Below are 17,640 nucleotides of genomic sequence, written 5' to 3'. Positions count from 1 at the left end.
GTGTTAAGGAGGAAGTCTTCTGTCAGTGCCAGTGTGGCTATGTGTGGAGAACAGTGTATAGATGTGGACTTTTATCAAAACTTTAAGAACAAACCCTGAGGCCTACAACAGAATCCTGATCAAGTCTTCAAGGCCTAAGCTGCTAATGTAAGAAATTCACATTTGTGTGGTTTTGCTTACAAAATCTATTGTGGGATTATAAGAAGACAGGGTAGGGAAGTCAGGACTTCTGGTATATTGGAGACTAGAAATAGCACCTTGGTGCATTCTTTGGAAAAGGCAGAAACAATTTCCCTTAAGAAAATCTTGGTATGATAGTGTACATAAGTGACTCTCAAAATTCCACCAGAGAACTCCTAAAGCTGATAAACACCTTCAGCAAATTGGCTGGATACAAAATTAACTCAAAAAAGTCTGTAGCCTTCCTATACACAAATGACAAGCTTACAGAGGAAGAAATTAGGAAAACCACACCCTTCACATTAGCCACAAGCAATATAAAATATCTAGGAGTTACCCTAACTAAGCAAGTGAAGGACTTGTTGGAAAAAATTTTCAAAACTCTGAAGAAAGAGATTGAAGATGACCTGAGAAGATGGAATGATCTTCCTTGCTCATGGATCGGGAGAATTAACATAGTAAAAATGGCCATCCTACCAAAAGTAATCTACAGATTCAATGCAATCCCTATCAAAATACCTACACAATTTTTTAAAGACATTGAAAGTTCAATTCTGAACTCCATATGGAAAAACAAAAAACCCAGAATAGCTAAAACAATCTTGTACAATAAAAGGTGCTCCGGAGGAATCTCCATACCTGATCTCAAACTGTACTATAAAGCAATAGTAATTAAAACAGCATGGTACTGGCACAGCAACAGGCTGGTTGATCAGTGGAATCGAATCGAAGACCCAGAGATGAATCCACACACATATGGTCACTTGATTTTTGACAAAGAAGCCAAATCCATTCAATGGAAAAAGGATAGCATCTTCAACAAATGGTGCTGGTCTAACTGGAGGTCTATGTGTAAAAAAATGAAACTGGACCCATATTTGTTGCCTTGCACAAAACTCAAATCCAAGTGGATTAAAAACCTCAACATAAAACCAGAGACACTAAGTCACTTAGAGGAAAAAGTGGGGAAGAGCCTGGAACATGTTGGCACAGGAGACAACTTCCTGAACAGAACACCAACGGCCCAGGCCTTAATGTCAACCATTAATAAATGGGACCTTATGAGGCTAAGAAGCTTCTGTAAGGCAGGAGACACTGTCAAGAGAACAAAGCGACAGCCTGCAGACTGGGAAAAGATCTTCACCAACCCTACATCTGACAAAGGTCTAATATCCAAAATATATAAAGAACTCAAGAAATTAAACACCACCAAACCGAATAACACAATTGAGAAATGGGGCTTGGAACTAAACAGAGAATTCTCAACAGAGGAGTATCAAATGGCTGAGAAACACTTAAAGAAATGCTCAACCTCCTTAGTCATCAGGGAAATGCAAATCAAAACAACTCTAAGATTCCATCTTACACCCATCAGAATGGCTAAGATCAAAAATTCAAGTGACACCACATGCTGGCGAGGATGTGGGGAGAGAGGAACACTCCTTCATTGCTGGTGGGAATGCAAACTAGTACAGCCACTTTGGAAATCTATCTGGTGCTATCTCAGAAAAATGGGAATTGGGCTTCCTCAAGACCCAGCTATTCCACTCCTTGGAATATACCCAGAAGATGCTCCAGCACACAACAAGAAACTTTGCTCAACCATGTTCATAGCAGCCTTATTCATAATAGCCAGAACATGGAAACAGCCTAAGTGTCCCTCAGTAGAAGAGTGGATAAAGAAACTGTGGTACATATACACTATGGAATACTACTCAGCTATTAAAAACGAGGAATTCCCGAAATTTGTGGATAAATGGATTGAGCTAGAAATGATCATAATGAGTGAGTTAAGCCAGAAGCAGAAAGAATCAAATGGTATATACTCACTTATATCTGCATACTAGCCCAAGGGGCATGTCCCACGAAAGCCTTCACTTACCAGGAAACTGGGACAGAGGGGAAGGCATCCTATTGGGACTCTAAATGAGAGAAGCATGGGAGAATAGCAAAATAAAAGGATCCAGAGGGTCCTAGAAACCTACAAGTAGAACAATATGATAGGCAGATTTGGGCCCAGGGTTCCCGCTCAAACTAAGCCACCAGCCAAGGACAATACAGGAGGTAAACTTTAAACCCCTCCCCAGATCTAGCCAATGGTCAGAATATTCTCCACAGTTGAGTGGAGAGTGTGATATGACTTTCTCACGTACTCTGGTGCCTCACATTTGACCATGTCCCCTGGAGGGGGAGACCTGGTGGCACTCAGAGGAAGGACAACAGGTTGCCAAGAAGAGACTTGATACCCTATGAGAATATACAGGGGGAGGTAATCCCCCTCAGGAACAGTCGTAGGGGAGGGGAATAATGGGAAAATGGGGGCAGGAGGGAGGATTGGGAGGATACAAGGGATGGGATAAACACTGAGATGTAACAAGAATAAATTAATAAAAAAGAAAAAAAAAGAAAATCTTGGGAATTTCAGTGGCGACTATTAGCTAACTGTTTTCTTAAAAGTGACTTGTAAAAGGCCAGGGCCCTCCCTAAAGCTTGAACAGTCTCGGTGACTTTGAAAAACTGTTCCAGGAACTGAAAAGCAAAGGGCTGCTAGAAGAACAGGATTCCTGAGGCCTCTGCACCTGCTTACTGAAAGGTTTCTGTCTGATCCAGGTGAGGCAGATGGCTGTGTGTGCTATTCCAGAGTCTCTAGGCAACACTGGAAGTGCTGTCCTCTTCTGCCTCACCAGCTAATGTCTCAGAGCACCACTACCCCCTCTTCCAAATATTATCCAGAAATCATCATTCTTTCCTGTAATCTAGTAGGAGTTCTTCTGTTGCCATCCTTCTCATCCACGGCCAGGCAATGGGTATGGCTACCCATCCATCATGAGCGCTGTCCTCTCCAACAGCCCCATCCGTAAGCATCACTCTTGGCATCTCATTCTATTCAAGTTATTGCAATAGGACTTGGCAGAGTACAACCAAGCACATTTGAGGTCATCTTACAGAGTCCCTAATGTGAGGTATTTTATCTAGCAGTGGGGTCAGATGCTTGGGGTGTGCAGCAGGCACTAGCCTCAATGGTTGAAGTAACGGGGTGGAGAGTGCAGCATGTGTCACAAGTGTTAGGCAACAGACAAGTTTTCTAGGTGGCTGGGGCAGAGAAACAGCAGTGTCCACACTTGGTTACAGCCTCAGTTCCAAAGGACTGGAGGGCTGAAGCACAGTGCCACCTGAGCTTCTGCAAGAGTGTGTGGTAGGATGTGAAACACTGGGGTGGGCTAGTGGGCAGAGCTCCAGCCGCAGTGCATGATGGGAAGGAACAAGAGCAGTATCGCTCTCAACCTTGAGCTGCTCCCTCCCACACACACTCCTGTCTTCCTTGATTCAGCATAGCTCCTGGCTCTGTGCCCCACTAACTTGCATTTAGACTGCATACTCCACTCTTCCCTGGAACAAGAAAGGCATCTGAAAAGAGTTTTTGATTCCTGCTCCAACTCCTCCTCTGCCTGCTTGGGCATTAACTCCAAGTGCTTCTTGTCCCTGAATTCCCACAGCCTCCTCTAACTGGGAGGACAGCATTGTGAGTAACAATGTCTGGGCTCTAGGTCACCACATATCCCATTCCCTGAATCTTGCCTCAGGCACCCTCACCACTTAGTCCTGCCCTGAACATACCCAACATCTCTCCCTGACCCTGAGAAACTTTCAGCTATGCTACAGGCAGGCTCAACTCAGCTTGAACTGCAAAGTCCACATCTAGGGCACCCTGGCATTCTTGTTTTCGCTCCCATTCTTTGCTGTTGCCTTTCTTTTATTGTCACATTGTCGTAGTTACTGTTCTGTTGCTGTGAGGAGACACCATGACCAACAAGGCAACTTAGAAGGCTAGTTCATGATCAATCATGCAGGAAGTATGGCAGCAGACAGCCAAGCAGGGTGCTGTCACAGTAGCTGAGAGCTTTCATTTTATCCACAAGATGGAGGCAGAGAGAAAGGCTAGCTGAGCCTGGTGTGGGCTTTTGAAACCGCCCCCATTACCACATCTCCAACGATGCCATACTTCCTACTCCTTCCTAAACAGTCCACAAACTAGGGACCAAACTTACAAATGTATACGCCAATGGCGGCCATTCCTATTCAAAGCACCACATATATGTTCCACTGAGGAGCCAGAGTCTTCCATAACTGTAGCGCCATGGAGAGTTTCTGTAGTTGGCTGCAGGGCTAAGCTTAGGGTAGGTTACAGTCAGCCTTTCTGCAGTGCCCTTAAGGATATAGCTATTGACTAGGTATTATTATTCCCTCAAGTAAGAAATTTTGATTATGATGACTCCTTCCCTGTCTTATGGGAAAAGCTGGTTCTGAGCAGCAGCAGCTCCTGCACTTCAACCTCTAGGCCACAGTGACTGAGCCTACTTCATGTTCCACAGCTAAGCATGTCAACAAATAAGTCTGGGCTAAGCTGGGAACTGGACAAACCTCTTTACCTTTCTTGGCCTTTATGTCCCATCTGCAAAGTGGAGCTGGTAACAGCAACCACCTCAGAGTGGCCGCATCGGAGTTCAGGGAGTTGGTAGGTGCAAAAGTCTTAAAATAGTGACTAGAACGTAAAAGGTGATCAGTAGATTGCGTTACTTGGAGAACTGTCTTTATCTATTTGATCTGGCCTTTTCCCTTTGGTTTCCAGCCTTGTAGGAATACATTTACTATAGCATGACTCCCCCATGCTTACTGCCCTTCCTTTTCTCATCCTTGGTTTCTTAGCACCCTGACATCACCTCCCTCATAGAGTGGAGTCCGTGGTGCTCACGGTTGACAAGCAGTTCTTCCACTTCTACGATGGTGACTAATGGGTTCCGCTGAAGCCTGTACCACACACATGGCTGGGCTCTAATCCTAGGTCCTTTTCTCACATTGCTCTTTGGGTTCAGAGCCATGCACAGATCTGACTCACCTTTGTGAGGGCAAAGCCTGGCTCTCTGTGTCCTTTATGAGACCTTGAAGACTCCCCTGACACCCACTGCCTGAGCTGTGCACCCTGTGCTGAAGCCATGCCTGCCTTTCCCACTGTGTAGGCCTCTTCTCCCTGTCTTCCACCCGCTGGTGCCTCAGAAGACAAGAGCTTCCTATGTGTGTGAGCACCTAAGATCACACTGTGGTTAGGCCACTTTCGGTGAGTTCACTTCCTCTTCATTTCCCTACTCAGGGACATCCTGTTCCAACCAACCACTGTAGATGAGGGCAGGACCGTCAGGGAGACGCCTGACCAGGCAGGGAAGAAGTGGGCAGCTCTGACGCACCCAGATTCCCTCCCCTTGCCTGACTCTTAGCTATTTTTTCTTTATTTTCCTTCCTGTGTTGAAAGAGCCTGGACCATGCTAGAATTTCCTGGGGACATTCCATAAATTCTTCATGGGATTTTTCTCTGGAGAGGGTGGGGATGAGTGGCTGAGTAGTGGGAGGCCACGAGGAGCCAGGTATGGATAACAAGTACCTCAAAGCAGTATGGGTGGAGGGAAGGGTGAGCTCCTCTGAGGAGAACACAGGGACATCGTGAGTTCTGAGAAGCAGCCAAAGGCACACCATCTCACAGTAAAAAAGGCACAGACAACTTGCAGATTGAGACATGAAGTAGGCAGCTATGCCTAAAGCCGTGCCCTCGAACCTGCTACCTCCTCAATGGCTAGTCTGCTAGGGCTCCTACAAGGGAAGGGAAGAAAGGGGAGAGAGGAGAGAGGGAGAGAGGGAGAGAGATATGCAAGCAATCCCAGATGCATACCAAGCAAGATGCATGAATACTGGGTAGTCAGTAGATGTTCCTGTGAGATCTGGCTGGGCCATTCTTCTTTTACCTGGCAATATTGATTTCTTAACTTAGGTCCAAGGCCAGAGAGAGTAGAGACATTAGTCCTTGACTGAACTCTGTAGCAACTCTGGACCTGAAAATCATCTCAGCCCCTATCCCCTGTGCCAATTTTGGAGGTCAAGGCAAGAAACAATTATCCTTAAACCTCTTTGTCTGGATCGGGCACTTTTCTAAGTCTCAGTGAAACAATGAGGGTGGTGGGCTAGATGGTGTCAAGGCTTTTCAGAAGACAGATCTATTTTGCAGGGAGGATTCTACTTTGCTAAGCTTACCCTATTGTGAAATGTTGGTGATAGGCTTGAAGAGAATTAGTATCAACAGTCCATTCCCTAACAGAACATCCAAGAGAGAAAGGAGATGGAGTCTGGACCAGCACCTGGAGGTGAGAAGATGGACAAAGTGCCCAGCAGCACAGCAGCACTGCTGCACCACAGATAACCCTTCTGTGTGATTTTAGAGAAGGTACTTCCTTTGGCAGACTTATTAGTAATAGAGGCTTCATAGGGCAGATGTCTAAGACCATGGCACATGGCCTGCTGAGAACTGCTTGGGTGATATTCCAACTCTCCCTTTGCCCAAGTCCCATGTGTCAGGTTAGTGTGCCCAATTGGATGATTCTGAGGAAGGAGGCAGACAGAGATGTGACCAGCAGAGTACAACGCTTGCCAACTGCTGGGAGTAAGGACTCCTGCCCTCCCCAGCTTAGGACCACACACACCCTGTCTTCTACAGGCTGAAGCCAAGTCAGGTGCACAGCTGTGGGGCAGAGCGAGGGTGCAAGACAGACACAGAGCAAGGGAATGGTCAAACAGATCTGCAACTACAAAGACCAGAGAAGCCTGGAAGGTTCTTTATCTTCTCACAACTCAGACCAGTTCTTTCCACCTCTTCTACAGCAACTCGGAACAAGAAGAATATGGAAATTCTTCCTGACTCTCTCCCAGCTCTCTTCCTTCCACATTCCCCAACAACAACCTCCCAGGGCTCTAAGTGGATTAGGAGGAAGGAGTCTGGTAATGTCAACATCAAAGGGTGAGGTACAGCAAAGTCTTGTCTGTGCCTTGATCCGCAGGTGCTAGGACTAGTAAGGGGTGGCAGGAGAGTAAGCTTGGGGAAAGGGATTAGCAGGGACCGGAAAGAATGTAGCTGCTATAATCCCACATAATGAAGGCGACTGCTCTGCCTCTCCACACCCTAAGCACTTGACAAGCAGGTACAAGCCATTGGCTTCAGTCTCCCTCACCAGAGGGGCCCCTTGTTGCCAGTCCCAGATAGCCTGTTCCCTACAGCTTGTAGGGGTGCACAAGGAGACCTGGGAGATATCGCCTTCCTGCTGGCTCCTGGGGTTTGGGTAAGAAGGGGGGGGCAGTCTACAAGTGCTGGAGAAGTGGGTAAACCGCCGTGTATGTAGGCGCCAGTCATGCACCTTGAGGCCAGCATCACCACTACAGTTCGCAGGACTCAAACCCTGCTCTAGCCAACTCCTTTCAGCTTAAACCAGTGTCTGGGTCCTAAGTAGAAGCTGTGATGCATGTGATTCACAATGTGGACAACAACAGTGACAACAACAAAAGCTGTACTTGATTTGGGAATTAAGAATGTTTTATCAGACAACACCTTTAATCCCACCACTAGGGAGGCAGAGGCAGGTGGATCACTGTGAGTTTGAGGCCAGCCTGGTCTACAAAACAAGCCCAGGACAGCCAAGGCTACATAAAGAAACCCTGTCTTTAAATTAAAAAAAAAAAAAAAAGAGTGCGTTTTCTCTTTAGGCAAACTACCTTCCCAATACCTCAATGTTTGGCAAAACTGAAATACATTTGTATTTTCTAGGTGCTCACTGACTGGTGGCTGGAGAAACGGAGTCCTGTCATCCTCCCCATTCCCTTCCCTTCCCTAAGGAAAACAAGAAGTTGCCTGTAGTTATTTTCCACTGAGCGCTGTCTTCTAGAAGAGTCCCTCAACTGAAGACTCAATGTGCCAGATCAGTCCCCACCCCCTACAGCCCCCGACACTCTTACCTTTTTCAACTTGCCGCTCTTAGTCCCCACAAAAACCACACTGTAGCCATTGTAAACATAGGAGGCCACCGAGGTGAGGCGGTCCCTGCTGGTGGTGTACAGCGTCAGTCCCTCCACAGGAGTGGAGCCTCCCAGAGGCTGGTTGATGTCCAGGCCACAGAAGTTATCATCGATGGGGACTGGCTGGAAGGACAAGAGAGAACTAGAGTAAATCACAGGCAAAGTACGGCAGGGTGACTCCAAGTAACCCACCACTGCTGCCAGCCTGAGGGGGCCAGGCCTCAGAGAGACTCAGGCCTGGAATCAAGGGTCTGACATGTTAGGAGACGAAGCTCATTGTCTACTGGCCCACCGTGACATACAGGCTCCCATGGAACCAGACTGTAAATGACTAGCCATCTCCACTCTCCCAGAATCACGTGTCCACTTTTTACCTTTCTGCCAGGAAAGCCAGGCTCAAGTGGCAAAGCAGACTGCATGGACTCACCTTCTGGTTCTTTCATGTCCCCTTAGACCACATCTGTTTTAAACAGGGTTCCCTCAAAGAATATTTAGCCTAAAGGTAACATCGTACGATTCTACAGGCCTACAGGTTTCCTGTTTGTTCTCTGAGCAAGCTAGTGTTTCTTGGGCTGTAGAGGTTTTTCCCTGAGGCATGAGGAGTTTTAAGCCACTAAACTATCACCACTACCTGCCATATTGCAGACACACTGGAAAAGTGCCACAATAGCTGTCTTTTGCTTTGTGATCACGCACGCTCGCTCGCACGGACCCCTCCCTGTTCTCATCCCTCTCCCCTTTATTTTTGGAGCTGGCTGTGTGTGTCAATCTGGGATCTCTTGCACGCTAGGCCAGTCCTTCCTCAGTCGGCTAAGATACTTCCTCAGTCCTCTTTCTACTTTTTATTTTGAGATAGGTTCTCACTAAATTGCCCAGGCAAGGCTTGGCGGCCATGTAATCTTCCTGAGTTAGCCTCCCCAGTATCTGAGATTACAGGCCTGTACCACTGTACTATCACTGGGCTGTGATGGAAAACTTAATCTACACTAGGTTTTTCACTTGGAATTATATATCCACCACCCCCCTTGGGAAGAATTATGGAGGATTAAGCGAAACATTGTATGTAAAAGACTTTTATCAGTGTGTGCCACTATCTCTTGCACATTGTAAGTGTTCAAAGAGATTCCTTTTTATATCAGCCTTTTGAAGGGATTAGTGGGAGACCAGGAGGAACCGAGTCACTTCGAAAGAAGGCCTTCTTGAATAAGTGAGAAAACTTGCTGAACAGGGAATGAGAAGACTAGGGGCTCCACTGGGCGCCACCACATTCTCTTCTGGAGCTGTCAAAGGAAGAACGGATGGCTAGCGTTGCACTTTGAGTGAGAATGTCCCCACAGGCTGGTGTATTTGAATGTCTGGTTCCCAGTCTGTGGATTGTTCAGGAAGGATTAGGAAGTGTGGGATTGTTGGGAGGAGGTATGCCACTGGGGGTGGGCTTTCAAGTTTCAAAAAACTACAGTAGGCCCAGCCAGCCACAGTCACAGCCACAGTCACAGTCAGTCCTGCACCCCCTCTCTGAGTGGGGAGAGGAAAGAAGGGAGGGAGCTGCATGACTCTTGAGGAAAAGGGTTGCATGGTTCCTGGCATGAGGCTGTGCTTCGGTGGGTGCCCCAAGACACGCCCACTAACTACCCAGCACAAAGTCTTGCAATAAAGGCTGCAGACTCTGAACCAGAAAACACCCTGCATGCTGGGGGAGCTGTTTCCTCTTGGTCTGGAGAAAGCTTCCCAGAAACTAAAGCTATAGCTGTGAGCAGCACAGAAGCCTCCCCAAGTCGTGCTTTTTCACCCTCATGAGGGAGGAGCAAAAGATGCTTCACTTATTCAGAATAATGGGTTAATAAGTTGGAGTACATTCTTTTTTTTTCCTCCATCTTGTGTTCTCTCCTCAGCTCTGGGGGCAACCAGGATAAGTCTCTGGGACCTTGGTGCTTGTGGACAGCTGCCACTCCTACTACCGGCAAGAACAATGGTGCTAAAAAAAAAATGCATGAGCACTCATAAGAAAGAACGCCAAGTTTTAAAGTAAGAATGGCCTTCAACTCTAGGTGGCAGAGATTCCACACTGCAGCTTGGAAGGAGCAGAGCCACGGAATGCTACTGCCAGCTCATGAGAGATGGCTATGTCTAAGTATACCTCCATGTTCACTGATGCCACTCCTGTTTGAAGCCATCCTCCCTGGCAGTGTTACAAATGCTGTAGACCCAGGCTCTCCCTCTTCCTCTGTTGTAAGGAGTCAATTGCTTATTATTTTTACCATGTTACTGGGTAGTGCGCCAAGCAGGTAGTCACTAGCTCATGTCTTTCTCACCCTGGTTCTATAAGCAGTGGCTGCTCAGTATGAGTTAGGTAATCTAAATTTTAGCCCTGTTCTTATTGTGATAGCTGCATATCCTTATATGCCCTCACTGGGCCTCAGGGGTTTTTTGTTTGTTTGATTGTGGGTTTTCTTTGTTGTGTTTCATTTCATTTTTTTCATCTATAAAGTAAGAGTTGAGTCAGGTCTTCGTCAAAATCCTTTATAGATTGCTTTCCTGGCTTCAATGTTTCCCACTCCTTTTTCCAGAGGCTTACAGAGTTGTGACCTAAAGCGGTTTCTGAGCTATGGTGACAGAAGTGATAACCTGTTGCTGTCAACTGTGGGTTTCTCTGCATTTTTCCTGATGCTAGACTCTCCAGGGTTGGATGGCGATTTCCTCCTCAGTATCTTGTCGGACATTTCTAATGCCTAATGCCCCTTTTCCATTTGTGTGGACTGTGAGTGACTGATTTTGTAGAAACAGTGACTACCGGAGCCAGCATCAGGAGTCTGTGAAATGCCTTGAACTCAGACTCTGCTTTCTGGTTCAGTTATTTGGATTAAATCGTTTATTTACGCTCTGAGTCTTGGTTTTTCTACCTCCAAGAGGGTATATTAAAGCTTTACTTGTGAGGACTGGGTGAGGTAATCAACTGCTCGAGACAGCCCTTCTTGCATAGCTGCTAGCTAGTGAGTGACAGGCCCCTTCTTCATGCTTTTTGTGAAAACGAGGTTCAAATCTTTGACCTGAAAATTTCATGTTAGTCTACAGACTATGTTAAAGTCAAGCTCATGGCCATGACTCCCCTGTGATCTCTCAATTTCTCAAAAGGCTGCTAAAGTACCTCTAGCGCCCCATATCTGGGATCCTTTGGACTCTATGTACCCGAGGAGACCAACATTTTACAGACCCTACTTATTTGGTGTTTGAAGTGTTATTCCCCCCACCAGGGATGATAGGAACAAGAGTTGTTTCCTATAAGGTAGTGGTTCTCAACCTATGGATTACAAGCCCTTTGGGGGTCACAAATCAGATAGCCTGCATATGAGATATTTACATAACAATTCATAACAGTACTAAAATTACAGTTATGAAGTAACAACAAAATAATTTTATGATTGGGGGTCACAACAGCACGAGGAACTATATTAAAGGGTCGCAGCATTCGTAAGGCCGAGAACCCCCTTTATAAGGCATCTGCCCTTCTAGCCATCACCCAGTATTTCTAATGTCCCGTGGTCACAAGCCTGGGCTTGTCTCTCTGTACCACCATCAGAACACAGCACAGTGACCTCTTCCTTTGAGTTTTGGCTGAAAGGCAAGCAGGAATCAGCAGTTTCCTCCTGACAAGGCCTGCTGTGGGCCATGGGAACCAACCGGAGTGGATGCTGAAAAGGGTTAACCCTTACACTTCCTTGCCACTTCTCTTGCTTGAAGAGGATCTTTGTTCATAAAACTGTAGTGCTGTAAATCAAACTGGAGATCATCTAAATTCATATTCCTTATCTCATGAAAGTAAGGTAACTAGGCAAATAACTAGTTCTTCATCATCATCGTTAACTGTGGTGACCCTAGCTGCTCTGTGTGCCAACCATGTCATCTTTATAAACCACTGGTCGTCATGTAACATGACCCTCAAAATAAAAAAGAGCAGTATCATTTCTATTCTAGCACAGCTCAAATAAAGCACATAACTTGCTCAAGGACACACTGGATCCAGGGGGAAGAACTGATCTTTAATCCAATTGATTAGATGGCAAGGCTTAAATTCCTAACGTGAATGCTACGGTACCCTCCCTCATATGCCTGAATCAAGCTGTGGGGATTCTTCTGTGTTTCTATGATACTTAGGCATACCCAAAGGTCTTGGATTCTTCTGTGTTTCTATGATACTTAGGCATACCCAAAGGTCTTGGCACTTGTTGCCCCTGAGATTCCTCCACCCCCTCACTTAGCCACTGCTCCAAATATTACTTTCCCAATGGTAGATAGTCTCTAGTACTGATCTCTCCTCTGTTTTATTTTCCTTTATAAAAAATTTACCATTTGGCAGGCAGTGTCGTTTTATTTGTCTGAGAGTTTCTCAGGCTAGCCTTGAACTCACACTCAACGTAGCCAAGGTGACCTTGAACACCTAATCCTCCTGCCTCACTTCTTCCAAGTGTTAGGATTAGAAGGGTTAAGACTACAGGCTCGGGTGTTCTGTGTGTTCACTTCTCTTGCCTCACTAGTAGGTAAGCTCTCGAGAGGCTGAGGCTTCGTCATGTGGCTCACCAGGCACCTAAAGCAGTGCCCGGCACACTGTAAGCACAGAAGGGTACACATTAGTATTAACTAAACCAACAAACTCATCCCAAGAACCTAAGGTAGGCAAGACTCTGTGCAATTGGTACTCATGCCCTGGTTACCCGAAACCCTTTCTCGGCCCCAAGTCCTTACAGGCCCAGGCATGGAGTGTGCAGAGCTGCAGAGGAACCGGCAGCGAAGCATGGGGGGGCTCCTTACCGCCTTGGTGCATTGCACATCCTTTCCCAGCAGCCAGTTGAGCTCCAGGTTGCCTTCTCCGTGGTAGCAGGACTGCAGCCTCTCCTTGATCTGCAGGTTGATGGCCCGGATGGGGAAGGCACAGAGGGCAGAGTCGTCAGGGGGGTGGTGGTACTGCTTCTGCCCCTTGGAGAAGATGGCAAACAGCACATCCTCCTGGCTGCTGATGTTGAAGGCCTGAGCCAGAGCTTCCCCAGGCTTTGCAAGGTAAGCTGCCTGCAGGAGGCGGTACTCCACCCCGGCACGCGTGCAGCCGAAGGGCAGGGACACGTAGGAGTGGAACTTGGGGTCATCCTTACAGAGACGCACGATTCTTGAGGTATAGAAGAGATCACCAGCCGAGTTGATGGCCACGCCCTCGGGGGTCTCTGGCTGGACCGTGAGAAAGTAGACAAACCCTCCGCTGGCAAAGCCGTAGATGTAGAAGATGTCAAAGTGGGAGACGAGGGCTAAGGTGTCGGAAGGGATCTTGATGAGGGAGGAAACAAAATCACTGTGGAGCTCGTAGTCCAGCATGGCTGAAGACTCGGGGTCACGGGGCAACTTGCGGCTGGAAAGGGTAGGGAAGTAATCCTGCTTGCCATCCACGGCGGTGCCAATGAAGAGCTTGCCGTCTTCCCCCTCCGAGCGCACGATCACACCATACATGGTGCCCGTCTTATTGACGCTGGACAAGTAGTGCTCCTTCTTGTGGGATGGCTCCACCAAGATGAAAAGGTCGTCCAGCCGCAGGAGCTTGCAAACGCCCTGGTAGAGGCTGCCACAGGCGAGCAGGCGGTTTTCAGAGTAGTCAATGATGAGCAGTTTGTTGACGTTGTTGGTAAGTGTGAGCACCTCACTGCAGGGCTGCACAATGAGGGGAGGGTAGCAGGCTTTGTTGTCCTCTTCTGGCCCTGTTTTGTGAGCCACCTGGATGGTGAGGTTGCCTGTCAACTTGTAGACGCGGTTGATGGCCCCCACGTACACGGCGCCTGTTCTCCTGTGTACAGTCAAGTGGTTGAAAGTCCAGTCACGGTTTTCAGAATGGAAAGTGCTGAACTGGGGCATACCTGTGGCCCCGTGAGCCAGCAGCAGCCAGGCCACTGACAGCAGCAACACAGACAAGTTGTCAGGCTGCACGGCCCACAGCTGGGACCTCCTCCGCTCCATCCCTAGAGGCGTGAGGGAAAAGCTCCTCCGTGTGTCACTCCACTGTTCCAGATCAGCTCTCACATGGTTCTGAAAAACACAAGGCAAGGGGTCAGACCAAAAGTGTTCCACACGAATAGTACTGTTCTACCAGAATCCCCAAATCCAGCTGGCCCTATGAGTCACTTTTAGTACATTTCAGCTTTTTAAACATATTTTCCCCCTCTGAGGGATGCTAAGGGAATCCCATTATCATTGGTCTTTAGCCATTATGATCTATAATATGCTTTTGTTTGCATGTTTTATTTGCACTATACAAAGCATCTCTACTGCAAGTTTCCCAAGACACTGTATTTTCCCCTCAGAGAGGTTGAAAGACTACAGTTCATTCAGCCAGTCAGTGCTGGCGTCGGAACTGAAATGTGTTCCCCATGTACTCACTTTAGGGCCCCCTACTATACAGTCTGACATGTCAGTAACATCTCTCCCTATCTCACACTCCTGGAGCCTGCACTGTCTCATGCCCTGGTGTCCACAGGGAATGAAAAGCGCTGGTCGCCTCTTGTGGTGTCCTCATAGTTCCCAAGTGAAGGCACCTGCTCTTTAGCAGTTACGACTTATGCAAAGTATGCTACTAAACTTGCTATCCCAGAGCCAGAAAATCCCTCTGTGACAGCCATAGCCACTGCCTCCCTCGAAGGAGAGGAGTAGCTGGGTTTTAGGAACTTCTTGGCCTTTTTCTCTGCAGGCAGACCACAGCACTTGTTTTCTTTTTCTTTTCTTTTCTTTCTTTTTTTTTTTTTTTTCTCTTTGTTTGTTTGTTTTTCCGCGACAGGGTTTCTCTGTATAGCCTTGGCTACTCTAGGCTTGCTTTGTAGACCAGGCTGGCCTCAAACTCTCAGCCATCTGCCTGCCTCTGCCTCCCAGTGCTAGGATTAAAGGCGTGCGCCACTATGCCTGGCTCAGAACCTGTTTTCTTGCTAAAGGCCTGGGTGGATGGTGGAACTCAGCAGCAGCACCTGAGACAGGAGTTGTGGGGGGGGGAATACCTGGGTGGCAGTAGTAGAGGAAGAGGAGTCAGTGTCAGTTTCATCTGGTCACTGCCAGGGAAGTCTGGCTGGTTAAGCGTCTGTGAGTTTAGCCCTGGGCCTTGGTCACAGTGCCTAAAGCGCTGCCTTTGCTCTTGAATGCTTTGATCCAGTCTGCATTCCAAAAGGTTGTCCAGTCAGCAGAAGGGACACCTGAGGACACCCGTTAGGAACAGCAAGGGGAGATCCCAGGCAAGGGGTTGAAGGTCAGGAAGCACAGTCATCCTTGGATAGTCTTGCTTCCCCTGAGTTTTTGGATGAACAGTGGTGGCCTGGAAGCTGCACCAGACAACGCAGTAGCCATCCAGCTGAGAGAGCTTTTCTCAAGCTGGGTAGAGTGCCTGTGCTACCTTGCTGACAAGAGCTGACAGAACTCTGGGTGCACTGACACCAGGAATGGAAACATTCCGGCTGGGAAGGAGAATTTGCTCCCAGATAGCTTAGCAGAGGCAGCCTGCCTATCCCCTCAATGCCTCGGTCTGACACCACCCCCACTCGTATATTTAGAGATTCTCCTTCCTGCTCCTCTACTCTGCAGCATAGGTCCATGGCCACCATTGTGCCTGTGTGGTCTCACCTGACTCCCTTCCTCCAGGGGGACTCTACCGGTGTTCTGGGGTGATTCATGTGGCCCCAGACTTCCTTGGAAAGAGGAAGGCAGCGCAGGCTGGGGTTGACCTTAGCTACTCTGACACGGCCCTTCCGGCCCTAGGAGCAAAGCTCCCAACTTATCCAGCTTTCAGTTTGAAAAGCAGGTTATTTTTAGCCACGTCCTGAGGCCGGTAGCAGGACATAAATTCCTCAAGAGGAGCTGCAGAAAGGAAATAACAGAATCCTCATGCTCTCCTGCTAAGTGGAGGAACTGCAGGAGGCTACACTGCATGCCCCGTTCTAGAAGATGGGGCCACCGGTGGGCTCCTCTGCCACCACAGGTGGCTTCAGATGAGGGCTGCAGCATGAGAGCAGACTGTCCATCTAAGACAAGCTTTGAGGAGGAGGTTGCCTGTCTCCATGCAGGCAGGTGCAGGTGCTTGCAGGACAGACGTGCTCTCTGACACACAGTGGCACCGAGTTTACGCACCGTAGTTCACACACCGTACCCCTCTGCCTTCCCACCACACACAACCACAGACATGCCTGACTCTTGCACACAAAGAGTTTTGACAGTAGAGACCAGCATGGGAAGACACAGTCAATCATCTCACTTCCTCCATGGTAATTTTCCATTTCGGGTAGACTGAGATAATGAAATAATGGCAGTACCCAGCGGCCATGAAAGCCAGGTGGCACTGCAGCGGCACCACATGATGCAACACCATAAGGCCTCGGAGGGGACGGCCCCGTAACGCCTGGCTTCTCCTCTTGCTTATGCTTTTTCACTCCATGGATGGAATATTATGTGCCCTGACCCTGTGGCAGAGCTTAGCTAGAAGGTCAGTGGCGCAAGTCTCAACAGAGCCTCTCTGAAGAAACTGGGGAGGCTGCTGAGAGCTGGTTCAGAGTGGAAAAACAGCTGCTGATTAGAAGGCCCTGAAGTCACAGAGCAGGAAGAAGTGTAGAGAATTCAGGAGTCCTGCTCCAGTGTCTGTCCCTCACAAATTCTACGGTGGGTGTTGCCTGGTCCAGCACTTTCCTGAGCTGTTATGACAAGCCAGTCTGTAAGAGGCTTTATTCCAGATGAAATGATGCCTTGAGGCCCACCTCTTTCAGTTCTCAGAGTCTGAGTTTAACAGCCACTGAGATCCTTGTATCAGGGCAGGCTTTTTCAGCACAGCCCTGTTGCAGGCTGGCTTTCTTCTTACTCCTCCAACTGCTTGATCCTGGTGACTAGCCAGAAACTCATCCCCAGGCCCAGGGGCTATCTATCCAACAGCTGCTACTGGACACTGGGGTCCAGAGGAGACATTTTCTCCCGTGGTGAAGGATAGAAAGATTTGAAATCTTGAGGGCCACAGATTTACTTGGCAAGATGGGTGGAACCAAGCTATTGCTCTAAAGAAGGGCCCAGTGGTCAGAGGTCAGGGCACCTGGGTGAACTCAGGGTTAAGGAAGGCAGACACTTCCGTGCCTGTGAAAAGCAGCAGTGTGATGTGGTTAGTCCCTGGGATGAGTGACTCAGATATCTGACCTTAAGCAGAGCTTCTTCAGCTGTGTGCACCTTGTCACGGATCACGGCCACTCCGGGATATTGCCTCTCCCTTTACCTGAAACAGGCTTAGTCCTGGGACCTGCCAGGCAGGACTGACATCACGGCTGCAAAGCCCTCAGCAGAGCACCAGCCGTGCCATATGCTCAGGAGGCCACAGCCTTTATTGCAAACTGATATTTCAAGCTCCTTGATTTTATCTACCAGTTTTCTCTCAGGCTGGGGCATGCTGTACTAGACTTCCGAGGCACCCACAGAGCCTCCCCAACATCTTCCCCATGGAGACTGTGATACCACGCCAAGTTCACACTTGCTTCTCTGGGAGGCAAGTGCCACTAAATATTTTATTTGCTTGTCTGATGA

General features: G+C 48.2%; 1 protein-coding gene across 1 annotated transcript in view; it reads right to left on the bottom strand.

Annotated features, from left to right (window-relative positions):
* Plxna2 (plexin A2) overlaps positions 1-14,074 on the bottom strand; it is a 177,462-nt gene extending 163,388 nt beyond the window's left edge. The window contains exons 1-2 of the mRNA XM_051148171.1: positions 12,877-14,074; positions 8,011-8,193 (exon numbers count right to left, since the gene is read on the bottom strand). Coding sequence (XP_051004128.1) covers positions 8,011-8,193; positions 12,877-14,064 — 1,371 coding nt within the window. The 5' untranslated portion in view covers positions 14,065-14,074. The remainder of the gene's footprint in view (positions 1-8,010; positions 8,194-12,876) is intronic.
* Between the last annotated feature and the right edge of the window lie 3,566 nt (positions 14,075-17,640).

This window comes from Acomys russatus, chromosome 6, assembly GCF_903995435.1.
Source record: "Acomys russatus chromosome 6, mAcoRus1.1, whole genome shotgun sequence".
In the NCBI taxonomy this organism is placed as follows: domain Eukaryota; kingdom Metazoa; phylum Chordata; class Mammalia; order Rodentia; family Muridae; genus Acomys; species Acomys russatus.
Note: the sequence above shows the minus strand (reverse complement) of the source record. Positions and strands in the feature narration are given on the sequence as shown.